This window comes from Vidua chalybeata, chromosome 17 (genome assembly GCF_026979565.1).
Source record: "Vidua chalybeata isolate OUT-0048 chromosome 17, bVidCha1 merged haplotype, whole genome shotgun sequence".
In the NCBI taxonomy this organism is placed as follows: domain Eukaryota; kingdom Metazoa; phylum Chordata; class Aves; order Passeriformes; family Viduidae; genus Vidua; species Vidua chalybeata.
The window spans coordinates 1,466,769-1,480,459 of record NC_071546.1 but is presented as its reverse complement, the minus strand read 5'-3'; the positions used below and the strand labels follow the sequence as shown (position 1 = coordinate 1,480,459).

At 40.8% G+C, this 13,691-nt stretch overlaps 1 protein-coding gene across 8 annotated transcripts in view; it reads right to left on the bottom strand.

Moving 5' to 3' along the window:
• Positions 1-10,884, bottom strand: part of LOC128796582 (protein kinase C alpha type-like) — a 33,817-nt gene extending 22,933 nt beyond the window's left edge. For 5 of the 8 annotated variants that reach the window (XR_008433842.1, XR_008433841.1, XR_008433843.1 and 2 more), the window contains exons 1-5: positions 10,238-10,884; positions 9,063-9,183; positions 6,925-7,115; positions 6,670-6,818; positions 1,174-1,258 (exon numbers count right to left, since the gene is read on the bottom strand). Coding sequence is in view for 4 of the 8 variants with exons in the window: in XM_053958385.1 (XP_053814360.1) it covers positions 1,174-1,258; positions 6,670-6,818; positions 6,925-7,115; positions 9,063-9,162 (525 nt within the window). In the remaining 4 variants the exon portion in view is untranslated. The other 3 variants (XM_053958383.1, XM_053958384.1, XR_008433844.1) reach the window with 3 other exon arrangements.
• Between the last annotated feature and the right edge of the window lie 2,807 nt (positions 10,885-13,691).

Sequence of the window (13,691 nt, the reverse complement as noted above, 5' to 3'; positions counted from 1 at the left end):
GCAAGGCCACAGAGCACATTTTGGAAGGTAAACAGCACATTTCTTGGTATCACACATTTGTCAGGAGTAATTGTCAGTGCAAAGCTTGCAATTATATAAACAACATCACTGAATATGTTGGACTAAAAGGGTTTCAGACAAAGCCTGTTCAATGCTCTTTCATCAGTCAAAATGCTCGTTGTGGAAAGTCTGATGAAACAAACTATCCAAAATTCACTCTTTCAGAGGTCAACCATCACTGAATAGAGCCAGAGGCATCTATGCAGCTTTCTTTAATCTGTTATTGCAAAATAAAAGATGATGTCAATGCAGGCACGTTGCCAAGCCTGGGGAAAACAACCCAGCAGGCACTGAACACACAACACTAAACAGAGGTCAAGCATTAGGGTGAACTGAGAGCATCCTACAAGCAATTCTGTTCCCCTGCACTGCAGAGGACAGATTTTGATGAGCTTTAGTCCTCCCTTGCTAGAACCCTGGTTACTGCTGAGAATTTCAGACTTTCTGTGCTGACAGGCACTGACCCCCAGGAGAACACTGCATTTGACCTGAGACTGTGCAAAAGCTTCCAAAATGGAATGACAGAACTGAGATTGTGGGTGTGGAGTTTGAATAGAAGTGTGTGATATCACATGGGGGGAAACTCAGAGTTTAAGGATTTAGAATATAGTAATATAGATGGAGCAAGATGGAGGTTTTGGGGCAGTGGCTGGTCCTTCTTCACCGTCGTCTCCATGGGTTTGGGTGGTTTTGTGTAATTGGATAAAAAAGTCCACATTGTGGCCACGGATGGTTATTTGGGTTAAAAGTAAAAATAATTTAGGTGTCATTTCTTAATTGGACAGTTTATCCTTAAAAAGCCTCGTAGAGAGAGAGAGACAGGGCTCCATTTTTAATTTGTTAGAGTGAAGTGCTGCAGTGTTTTTGAGACTGTGGCATAGATAAGAGCTAATAAATATCTGAGTCCCAACAATAAATACCCTCTAGCACATTTAATCCTGACCCTGGCAAAAAGAAGAAAAAAGCCTGACACTCCCTATCACTCCCTCCCAAATGTCTGCACCTTTACACAGGGATCAAGACCCACACAGCTGGAAATAACAGCTTTGCAGGGATATATAAAAGCAACTCAGGGAAAGCAGAGCTTTAGGACAAAAAGGAGAAGCATCTTACAGACAGTGACGTGCCTAGGTCATCTTCATCTGTCCAGTGAGAAGAGCTCAGACAACGGGACATTACTAATGGCTTCTCATTGAGTCTTTCTCCGTTATTAATGACAGGAGGAAGCAGAAAGAGAAAAAATCATTTTCAGCAACTTGTGGCACACAAAGAATGTTAATCACAGAATAGAATTGGCTAAAATATACACCAGAAAATAACTGTCAAGATGGAAAGATCAGAAAAAAAATGGAAAAAAAAGGAGAAAATTTCATGTTAAAGACAAACAAAAGCCTTAAGTGTTCCCTTAAAAAAACACTCCATAAAACCCCACACCAAAAAGCCCACTAGTTAAAAAGTGTTCTTTGCTTTTCTTTTACTACATGACCCAACATCTCCCAATGGATTTTAGGATAAACCCAAGCTAAGGAGAGGGCTGATCTAGGAGAATGTTTTTGAAATACAATTGCTAAGAATATGAAACAACGTAAGATGGAGTCTCAGTGACTCAGAGAAGAAAGAGGAATTAAGGTGATGGTTGGTTGCACCAGAGGGGAGACTTTTAAGACCAAAAAAATAGGTTAGAACAAGGTAAATGATCCTATAACACACAAAGGGAAGAACAACACACAGAGCTCTGTACAAAGGCAGTGGCTTGAAAGGCCAGGGTGGAGAGGAACAAGTCACAAAGATTGCCTTGGTTTCATTTAATTTCTGTTTTATGGACTAAAGTGGAATTTATGGGGGATGGTAAAGAAATGCCCACAACACAGGACAGAAGCACAGCATGACCAAGTGCTCTGTCCAGCAGAGGGACTTTCTAGAAAAGCTTTTGTTGTAAATAAAGCACTTGAGCAAAGGGAAATGCAGATCAGCAGACAGGTGAAGAGAATTGTCACTGATGCACCTGGTCACAGACATTTCTCAGCCACACAATGGGGGGAAAAAGAACAAAATAAAGTAGAAGTTCCATGCATTTAATAGATGGGTTGATACAGCAAAAGATCCAAAACAGTAGTGGAACACCCTTCAGCACATACTTCACTGTCAGATCCACAGGTATTAAGGTAATTAAAAACTCCTGTTAGTCCCTTCACCTTCCTATAACTGGCCATATGATATTAAAGTCAAATCAGACCATTCAATACCTCCCTTCCTTTCCATCTGGCAGCAAATGAGATGGCTGCTATGCCAAAAAGACACTGAGATTAATTACCTTAATACTGAGATGAATGAAGTGTTTATGAACAGAACAACAACTGTTGGACGTACAATATAAACCAGTCACTTCTAGAGAGACAAACACAAAGTTTTCATTAAGCACAGGACCCCAGCTTTCATCAGAACAGCAGGGAACAGAGAAATACAACAACTGGGAGCCTACCTTCCCTTCCAGCACCAATAAATCCCATATAAACAACATGTATGGATGCACAATAACAATTACAAAGCAGTAAATAGTTTAGATAAGCAAAGTCTTAGGGGTACAAAAGATCAAAAGGAATATGATAACACAATGACTGCCTCTTGCATTTCTTACCAAGATTTCATTTGACACAAAATTACCTTTAATTAAAGGGAGATAAATCTTTGCCTCTGAGTATATTTGTGCTTTCATCAGATTTCCTTTCTGAGTAATACTCAGGTTACCTAACAATGCAATAAAGTTCCAATTGTTCAAAATGAGAGAAAACAGAATTCATGCCCTTGTCATTCAGAGATTCAGGAATATCAACAAACACACAAGCCAACCCAAGCTACCTGTAATATTTTCAAATTCACCAAAGGGAGGACGAAAGTCTAGATGCATTCTTAGTTCTGTGTTTGCTCTTTTGAAGAGGAACTGAAAAGGAAGCTCCTTTACTTGATTGTACAAACAGAATTTGAAAAAATTGTTAAGAATGAACACAATTTTGCTCACATCCAGTATGTACCACCTGTCCACTACTTTTTCCAGCCTCCTGCTAATGCGAGTCAAGCTCCAAAAAGCACATGATTAATTCTTTTTCCTCCCACTGCAGGTGAGTGAAGGATGAGCAGAGTTTTGACATCAACCTGGGACCTCTTGCTTCAGCCCAAGCAGGGAGCTGGCATGGGAGGAGGCAGCAATTTGCTGCTAATAAAGGAGATTAGTAAATATTCCTCCTAGGAACAAAGTGAGGGAAATTCACTGATTCTTCCTGGTCCAGCATGACTACACACTAACCTTTAACAATGTTTTCAGGCACACTCTATAAACATAAAGTAGAATTTTCCTACAGGGTCAGAAAGCCTAGGTTTCTGTTCAAACCAATCTAAACATTTCTCAAACCAACCCTCTCACATTTCAAAAGAAAGCTGCACCTTTCCAGTCCCAGCTGGTTGGATTTATTCATCAGCACCCCAGTTTTGCAAGTAAGGTTTGTATATCTAAGGTTTTTATTTAGGCATAAAAACAACTTCATATGGAAAAGTCAAAATTGTCCAACACAGAATTATCTGTATTGCAAGATAAAAATCACTATGTAAAGAATTTCTGTTTGTTTGGGTCTTTGAAAGGAAAGAATCTTGAGATAAAGAACATCAAGCAGTTACTCAAACATGTCTCACTGACATTATCTATTTTGCCCTGAGAAAATGTTGTAGGAACTGAGTCATGTCTGGAATGCAAATTTTTAATCCAACTACACATGTTCCATGCCCATGGATGCAGTTTTCCCAGTGCAGATTCAGAGGGGAGAGACAAACACAGTGGAACTCGGTCATCATCTGCTGGCTCTCCCTGCAAACTGCACATCCAGAAATATTTAATATATTGCATTTTGACCTGCACTGATTGCTCATCCAAAATTGTAAATACAAAGAAAACCAGGATCTATATGTTGATATAGGTAATATCTTAACATGGTCATATTTAGGTAAATATTAAATACGTAAATATTTTGTATTTTTCGAAACACAACAGCTGAAATATTTATCTTCAGTATTTTTCTGCAAAACTTGCAGGAAAATCAAGTTTCTTATTGCAGTGAAGATTAATTTATGTAATCTACAGAACTATCCAAATTTTCCAACACAAATTCAGATTTCCTTAGAAACTGCCTCACTCTTGGTCCAAGCATCCACTGGCAGAGCTGCGCCTGTATACCTGATTTTTAATTCCTTTAAACCAGTAACATTATTCAATTACATTTACTTGCTTCTTCTGGCATGGAATAATTTGCAATCCAGGGAATAATTTGCAGTGCAGGTCTCCAGAGAACTCAGCAGAGTCTTGGGAACCACACTGATCACCAAGGTAGGTATTGCTTCATTCCCACAGCATAAAAGGGGAAAAGTGAAATAAAGCTTCACTACACCAAAAAATGACTTTGGGAACTTTGATAGGCCAAGCTGAATCTGAGGTTCAGACACAGAGTGGGAAAAGACATCAAATTCCCAGTATTCTACTATAAACTAGGTAGAAAAGAGAGAAAAACTATGGCAAAGAAAGGAGGGAATAGGTGGAACTGCACCTCAGCTTTCCTCAAGCAGGGAACAGCCCCAGTGGGATGAAGAGGGAGGAATATGCAAATCCCACCCCAGCTGACAGCAGAAGTCAGGAATTCAGAGTAATTAGGTGTATTTCTATACCACAAATATGGCCTTGCAGAGATACCAGTGTGCTAAATTTGGCCTAACAGGGGAGAGTTGTGCTGTATGGTTTTATTGCTTCTAACACCCAGAGCGATACTTGGACCTGGCGATGCTGCTCCCAGGGACTGACACCTGTCAGACCCAGGCCAGGTATCCTGATGTGGCGTAACAGTAACAAAACTTTTTCCAAGGTCTCAAAAAACATTTCTAAAACATGATACATTCCTTGTTTTCATAATGTCAAATCTATTTTTTTTAAATTAAGGTTGTCTGAACAGCTCCTCTTAACAATTTTCTGTATCTATATGAAACTAAACTTGAAAATATATTTCTAACACAATGAAACCAAACCAGAATCATTCCTTTTCCAGTGAATTCTCTGTATCATCAAGCCCAAATCAGTAATATCATAACTCAACTGGAAATTCTCCATCGTCTGCCTCTGCTTCTTAAACCACAAGTCTGTTATCAAAACCACAGGTTCTTATCAGAGCATGAATGCAAGCAACCAGAAGAGCCTCTAATCCTCAAGAAAAGGAGGTACAGAGACCTCAGACATAGGGTAACTTTTGAAATGATTGTTAGAATTACACACAGTTAATGGATACAGAAGAGTTTCGTGATACTCAATATTAATGTGATTTAACTTGCAAGTCTCCATCTGTCACTTATCCAAATCACTGCTGAAAAACTAAAAACATGATTGAAAAATGACGATAACAGCATAAACATCAGTGTGCCTGCAAGAGAACAGCTAATGGTGGCAACTTATGAAAGATGTAAGTGAAGACATGAAAAAAGCACTGGATTTCTGGAACTAGACTTGAAAATGTATTTCTAACACAATGAAATGAAACCAGAAGCAGAGCAAACACTCACTTCCTCTTGTACAGTACCTACTGAGCTTTGACTAATATTCACTCCATGTCTAAGAATGCTTCTTTCACCAAGGATTTCAGAGAGGTTAAACATTAATGAGACTTTAAAAGGGGCAAACAAGAGGAAATTCCATCCATGACCGAAATGCAGCCACATAAAGAAAAAAAAGGAACACAGATCCTGATAATCAGCACAAAGTTGCACTATGTAAGAAAATCCAGAAAATAAATACTTAAGAACAGCAGATTAAACTAGAATTTACCTAAGATTCCCACAAATTAGGACAGAATAGGGCTGAAGTTTTCCAAGTATCTAAATGACCAGCTTGTCACTCCTTCAATACTGCAGGGACATCTTTCTAAGCCAACAGGAAAATGAGTCTTAATAACGATACATTTTTCCCCTTTTTTTCCCCTTTTTCCCTGCTGTAAACAGCACTATTCTCAGTTGACTGGGATTGAGGATGCTGTTTAAGCTCACTGGCTGCTGCAAATCAAAACCTTAATCTCGCTCAGCAAAACTTACTTATCTGCAAGGAGCCACTATTCCATTTCCTCTAAAAAACCTGTGAGCAACAATCATAGAACAACCTCTAAATCTACCATCTCTATGCTTGTTTATATTTCGAATCTATAAGGAAAAAAGCCATTAAAAATTCTTTGATAAAACAGCTGCATTCAGTATCATGGCCTTAGACTACAGACACAGGCTTTGACTTTCCATGTTAAGTGTCGGGAACTGAAAGGAGGGGGAGAACAAGAGGAAGAGAAAGAGGATAGGGTGATGGGACATGGAAGGAGATGTAAAGAAGTCAGAGAAGAAGACACAATGGAGAAAAGTAAAACAGAGCAGTCTAGAAGTTCTCATCACAATGAGGCTGCTACTAGAGTTTCTGTCTGTAAAGACTGATGGTGAGTCCATGAGGGAATGCAATAAACTCATACAAACTGATACAACCAGACCTTATGTCTATTAAATATAAATCAAACACTGCTAAAGCAAGGACAGAGACCTTACCCATGTGCAGGAGTTGTTGCTGAAGATAAGTCCTCCACAGAGGATACATTACTGTCATGGTTTCCCAGCTCTCCCACCATCCACTCAGGTAAGCAGTCAGGGCGGCTGTTCCCAACCTTTGGTGAACTTGGTTCATCAAAATAAACTGACTAGAATGAGAAGAAATGCATAATCAACACGAGAATATATTTACACAGATACTTTCTTCACACCCTTAATTTTAGCAAGTTTGGCTCATAAAGAAAGGACACTCACCATGTAGGCAGGCAAAGTTTTCAGCATTCCTTCCTCTAATTTCTGGCTGAAGGGACCATTTAGAACTCCTCTCTGCAGCACGTGGAGCAGCAGTTTTGTATACAAGTTTCGATTCTCCCTTTCCACTATTCCTATGCCTGCTTCTGAAGGTTTGCAGAGGTTTTTAATCCATAGTGAGCATCTTTCTCTTTCTGAAAATACAGATATATGTGGTCACTATACATTTTCAGAGCAAATCAAACACATGCAGAAAGCAGAAGCCATCACTGGTCACCAGTTTTGTAGGTTTCTCCCTTCTACACCAAAGTTTAAAACAAAACAAATTCCCGAATGACCAAATCAAAGAAAAGAAATGGTTAAATACTTAGAGGAAAAAAAAGTTTTTAACAATGGTTCAAATTTACATATTGCACAAACATTTTCTATAAATTCACATTTACCAGAAGTTTACATCACTTTTGGAAACAGCATGGAATTGGAAACACCAGGAATTCTGCACTCACTGGAAGAGCTGCCATAAACTACAACTTACAGCTTGCACTGTAAAGCATTACTGCTTTAAATACACAAAAAATTCCTCATCTATTTAAAAAAATAAATCTCTATTTACATAAGCTTTGCTATCAGAGAAGGAAATTATTCATTTGGTTAAATGTTTACACATAAAGTTCTTAATTCGTAGGGTTTGTGTCTTTAATAACAACCAGCTTGTTGTAAAAATTAGATTCATGCAACACCATTTATTAGTCGATGTTCCTATTGCCGAGCCGTGGGGGCTTTTAGGCACTCGGCACGAAGCTCGGATAGCTGGTACATCTGAGGGTCCACCAGAAGAACGGGAGGGACACTCGGGCTGCTGAAATCCTGCTCGTTTATTGAAGGGTCGCAGAAGGGGCAAACAGGGAGACAACGAAGCAGAAGGGAGGCAGATTCCGAGAGCCCCGAAGGGCGGGGTGAGGATTCTTTTACTGCGTAGGGGTAGGAGGGTTTAGCATTCGAGGGTACAATCTGGAGAAGGCTAAAGGGAGGGGAAATACAACATTAACCAGTGGGGAAAAGGGAAAGGAGTGTTCTTGGTGGAAGAACCAAAGGGAAAACGTGGAACAGAGAAGATTCTAGGCTAAGGGGCAGACTTGAACAATAACTGACAGGACAGGGGGAGGGTACAATTCTCTTACAAAAGGGGTGGAGAACTCATACAACTGCTGTTTCCCATGGCAACCCTAGACTGACTTCCCCAACCCCTCCTCCTACACCTATTATTACCCATTCCCAAACAAATGTTAACAACTTTATAATTTAAAAATATTTGTTATCTCAAAATCAATGTAATAAAAAGGTCTTTGTTCATCAAAACGAACATTGAAAGAAAATAAGAATTTAAACTGAATAGAGAATTTCAGACTGTGAGAAGAGAAAGAGGAGAAAAAAAAAGTGGGGGGGGTTTGATAAACAACAAGTATTCTGCTTAAGAATTGTGCAAATGCAGCTAGCACAGAAGACTGTGTAACTACCTATATACAAGCTAACTTTTAGGCCAAGGACAACCGGCAAAGAAGATAAGGAGCCTTCATCCCTATGACCACCAAGGGCAGAGAGAAAAAGGACCCCCTAGCAACCAATTGCACCAGCGCAGAGTACATCGAGAGAAAATACGTCAACCGAAAAAAAGGGGGGACTATAAAAACAAAAAGGTCAAAGGGGGAAGGTGCGCCGTGGCAGAGTGGAAACTCCCCGGCCGCCCAGCGCTGTTTTTTGCTTAATACCGCTTGCTTAATAAATTTTTGTTAATTGATTTATCTATAATTAGCCTCCCCAATTGAATTTGTCCATAACAATCAATAGCCTTTAAAATATTTTCGTTTCTACTGAACTAGGTTTTTAAAGATAGATGTTAATGTATTGTACATGTGCAAAAGCACATTTACATCATGAAAACAAGACAGATAAGGTCAAACAATTGCAGTAGGCACCTAAAACATCCAACTTTAGAAGTTGTGCAAACCCCCATCAAAACTGTACCTTGTAATGTCAGAGATGAAGTGCCTGGTTAGACTAAGTGATACAACTACACATAATAATTGTCGGTCCCTAGGACTTTGTTATTAGTGTTTAAATGCACATTTTACCGTCTGTACCTGAACTGTTCTGCAGGTTAAGGACATAGGGCTTCATGGCCATGACATAGCGATCTAATTCCGCATCCAGTTTTTCTTTTATTTCATCTTCACTGCTCATTTTGAAAGCACACAAAGTAACCTGCAAAATTAATGCCATTGATGTAGAAAAGGTCAAATACTGTTTTACGTCAGTCTCTCTTCATCTTAGGCCACATGAAGATGTGCTTGGAACATAAAGGAAGAGAAACTAGATGTGTTATGTTGAAATAAACACAAACCTAAGACAGATTCTTTGTAAATAACAGGTTCTCAGTGTAATCTACAAGAATGTGCTTGTTTAGATTTGAAACAGAATAGCCAACCACACAATAAATATATTCATTACACCCAATCTGTATAAAACACCTCAAGGCGTTTGTGTGATACCGCATTCCTAACTTGATATTCCTTAGAATTAGAGGGTTCTTTTTTAAAGAAGAGGGGGGAGAAAGGAGGAAAAACAGCAAGTAGAGTGATAGTTACAAGTAACAGAACCAAAAAGCAGTCAGGACTGTTTTTCAGGAAGCAACACCGCACACATCAGCTCTTCGCTCCCGCGCCGTTCACTGCCCGGCTGAGCAGGACCTTTCCTGGCACATTCCAGCACTGAACGCGCTGCAGAGCCAGCGGAGCCGCGACCCCCGGGCCCGCCCCAGGACCCTTCCCGGCGGCCAGCCCGGCCCCCGGCCGTGCCCCGGCCCGGGGCGCACACCTGTGTCGCCGGCAGCCCTCCCTGCCCCGTTATCTCGTGGGCTACGGGTCAGGGCCAAGGCGGGGGAAGGTGGCAGCCGCGGCCGCGGCCAAACGTTCAAAGCGGCCGAACGTTCAAACCAGCCCCGCTCCCGGCGGCCCCGGCCCCGCGCGTTTCCGTTTCTGCGGTGACCGGGGCTGGCCCGGCGCGGCTGTTTTTCAGGAAGCAGCACCGCACAGAGCAGCTCTTCGCTCCCGCGCCGTTCACTGCCCGGCTGAGCGGGACCTTTCCTGGCATATTCCAGCACTGAACGCGCTCCAGAGCCGGCGGAGCCGCACCCCCCGGGCCCGCCCCGGGCCCTTCCCGGCGGTCAGCCCCGGCCGTGCCCCGGCCCGGGGTGCACACCAGTGTCGCCGGCAGCCGTCCCTGCCCCGGCCGGGCCCCACGGGCCCTGCCCCGTTACCTCGAAGGCTACGGGTCAGGGCCAAGGCGGGGGAAGGTGGCAGCCGCGGCCGCGGCCTAACGTTCAAACCAGCCGAACGTTCAAAGCGGCCGAACGTTCAAACCAGCCGAACGTTCAAAGCGGCCCCACTCCCGGCGGCCCCGGCCCCGGCCCCGGCCCCGCGCGTTTCCGTTTCCGCGGTGACCGGGGCTGGCCCGGTGCGGCCCGGGCGGGGGACGGCGACTGCGAGCACAGCCCGCAGGGGCTGGGGAGTTGTTCGGCCCCAGGAACGGGGAAAGCTTTTGGGATTGAGGAGTGCGAGGACAGAATAGATCCAGTTTCTGGGTCTGCTTCCCAAGGCAGACCACTACCAGGGTGGCCAGCGAGGTTGGAGCCTACCTGAAGTGATTTGATAATTGCATAATGTGAAAAACGCCAATCACTTGGTTTTTTAAATTTATAAAGTTTAATAATAATAAAATGGTTATAAAAATAGTAATACAATTAGAGTAATAAAAATCTAGAGTTAGGACAATAACAAGACAATAAAAAGCAAAGAATTACGGACGTCCGGATGCTCTCGGGCACTTAAGCCACGACAAGCATGTTTTGTGAACAAAGGAATAACCCTTAAAAACCATACACTGTTGCATATTCATACAGACTTCATGGTTTTGCATACATTCTATTTAAAATAAGAAACGCTGTCTGGAATATGTCAACTCTTTCTTCTAATCCCCACGTCATCTTCGAGTCTGAGCAAGGCCTGAAGAAATTAGCTTCTTCTGATAAGAGAACCATAAATTCCTCTTCTCTGGAATATTTCGGTGTTTTGGGACTGTTCTCTCAAAGTAAGTATCTCATTCTTTTTAAAAAAAAACCCCACATACATAGTTTCTATTTTAACTACAAAACTGCATTTGCCATACTATTAAAATGTTAATACAGCACTTCTAATCAATATAACATAATACATATAGTATTCAATTTAATATTTGCAAAAAGCCAATCATAAAATATGCATTTTTCACACATAACTTCTGTCCAAAAAAAAACAGAAAGAAAAACAAAAGGTTGAGAAAATGAGTGAGGTCTTGTCTCCATCCAAACTGCAGCCTGGACATGAGGAGCACTGATATGCCCTGACCCTCCTGAGGAAATCACTGTAGACACACTAATACAGAACACAAAGATATCCCAACCAGAATGCAGAACAAATTCCCAATTTGAATTGTAAAAATACGGTCATTTAAGCAAAACATATTCAGTATTTTTTTTTCCACTACATTTTACCATGTTCTCTTATCTCTTTAACTGCCTCGGCAGGTTGCCACAAGTAACATGAACACCTTAAGGCATTTTTTCAAACATCTCAAAAATACAGAAAAGAAAGAAAGAAAAAAAAAGCAGGCAGGTCTCACTGCCTCATACCAGCTTCTGCCACTCCCACTGCCTCATACCAGCTTCTTCTTTGCCACTCCCATAGAATGAGAGTACAAGGATATGGATGTAGCAGATGTCAGTTGGAGATTTAAAGACTGCAGAATTGAGAAAGGAGTGTGATGTCTCTGAACAATTTGTCTCTACTCAAAGAATTCTGCTTAGCCAAAGCGGAACTGATTTCCTTTTGGTTTTGGTTCACTTCAGTGTTTCCCTGCAGAGTTCCTGCAGGAGCCCAATGCTGGACCCAAGTGCAGTTAATGACATGGTGAGGAAAGTTCTTAAGGAGGTTCTTCGAGTTGCAAGACATTATTTTTCAGCCCTTCTGAGCAAATCTTTCATGTCTGGAAAGTTGTGATTCACAAATACCTCACTACTTCAAAGAGTTAACAGGTCACAGATTTTTCTTTTTTTCTCCCTCTTCTTGCTTCAGGAGAGTAGATAACAAATTCAGCATGTGAACATTGGCTCCTAAGGGTGATCCTTTCAAGTGTTCCAGTGCTGCACATCCAGTGAGGAAGCAAGGCCAGCTGATTTGTTCAGTTATTATCCTGCTGCATGGGTAAGTAGAACTGGGAAAATTTCCTTGGAAAAACCTCAGTTTTCCTGGGGCAGCTGTTTTTTGTGCAAAACATAAGTCCTTTCAGGGGCAAGCTGCATTTGGGTGACAGTGAATGCTAAGTTTCTTTAAGCCATCTTCACAGGGTTTGCTGTGACACACAAGTTAATATTAAACAGTGTTTGGTATCTCAGCAACTGCCCTGAACATCCTGATCCCAGAGATGGATCCATACCACATTTAGACTGGATTTCCAAATTAATTGGCTCCTGCCACCTGAGCTATGTATGTGTTAGAAGGAGTTCTGCTATCCTGGCCTGCAAACTTCATTTGAGGATCCCACCTAAACTTGTTCAACCAAACAAGTTGGCACACACTGCACCAACAAAATACCCACTTCAGTTGCCAGCATGAATCTGTCTGTCTCTGAATTAGAGAATTAAATTGTTGCTGAGTACAAAGTACTAAATACTTAATAACAGCTGCCTCACTCTCTCCTTAAAAATAGGAAGCATAAGGACGAATTATATCAGTCATGCTATTAAAATATTCATATGCATCCTTACAAAAAAAAAAAAAAAAAAAAAGATGATTAGAACATATTTAGAGTTCTTTAGTGGCAGCTCTGCCATCTTACAAGTAGCTTGATCTTAATGTTAAATGGTCCTTTTAAAAGTTCTGCAGTGGATTATTACTTACTGTGGAGCTCATGCTTTTTATCAAAGAAAAGGCTTTTAAACTGCAGAGGGAACCTTGTATGACTCATGACAATTTATTGTAAGTGTACCACAAATATTTCTCTATCACTTTCTAATATGTTGAAATTATAACTACTTTTTCTGAATGAAAATACAGACATAAGCACAAAACTTGCCAAACTGGATCATACCAGTAAGCTGCCTGTATCATAAATCAAATTAAAAGTACAGTTTACTTCAGAGCTACTTAATGACCAGAGATCAGAACTGTTGCTCAATGTACACCATTGAACTGTTGCTCAATGGTGTACATTTCTCTTTAAAAATACCAATTAAAAAAAAAAAAAAACAAAACAAAACTGAAGCAATTATTTTGTGTAATATTGAAACAGAGGTAAAAATTAACAGTGGTTTAAAACAGTTTCAGGTGAAGTTAAATCTCTAAAATGTAAATAGTCTTACTAACTGAAGCACATTTTTTTAAGAAATATTAAAAAAAAACCTTTATCTGATGCTGTTGATGGATTAAATCAGGGCTGGATTCTTGGCTTTTAAACTCATTTGGAAATCTCAGTCTTTCTACTTACGTAAATTCTGGAAAATCCCAGGCTCATGACTCTCTGTCTATCTATAATTAAAGGTCCACTCCCTGTCACAGGGGAGTGGTAATGGAATCAGAACCCAGTAATTACTAATAATTAAGGGTTCTTGCTATAAATCAGTCTAAAGATAAAGGATTTGATTGATGATTAGGTAATATTAAATAAGGACACACTAG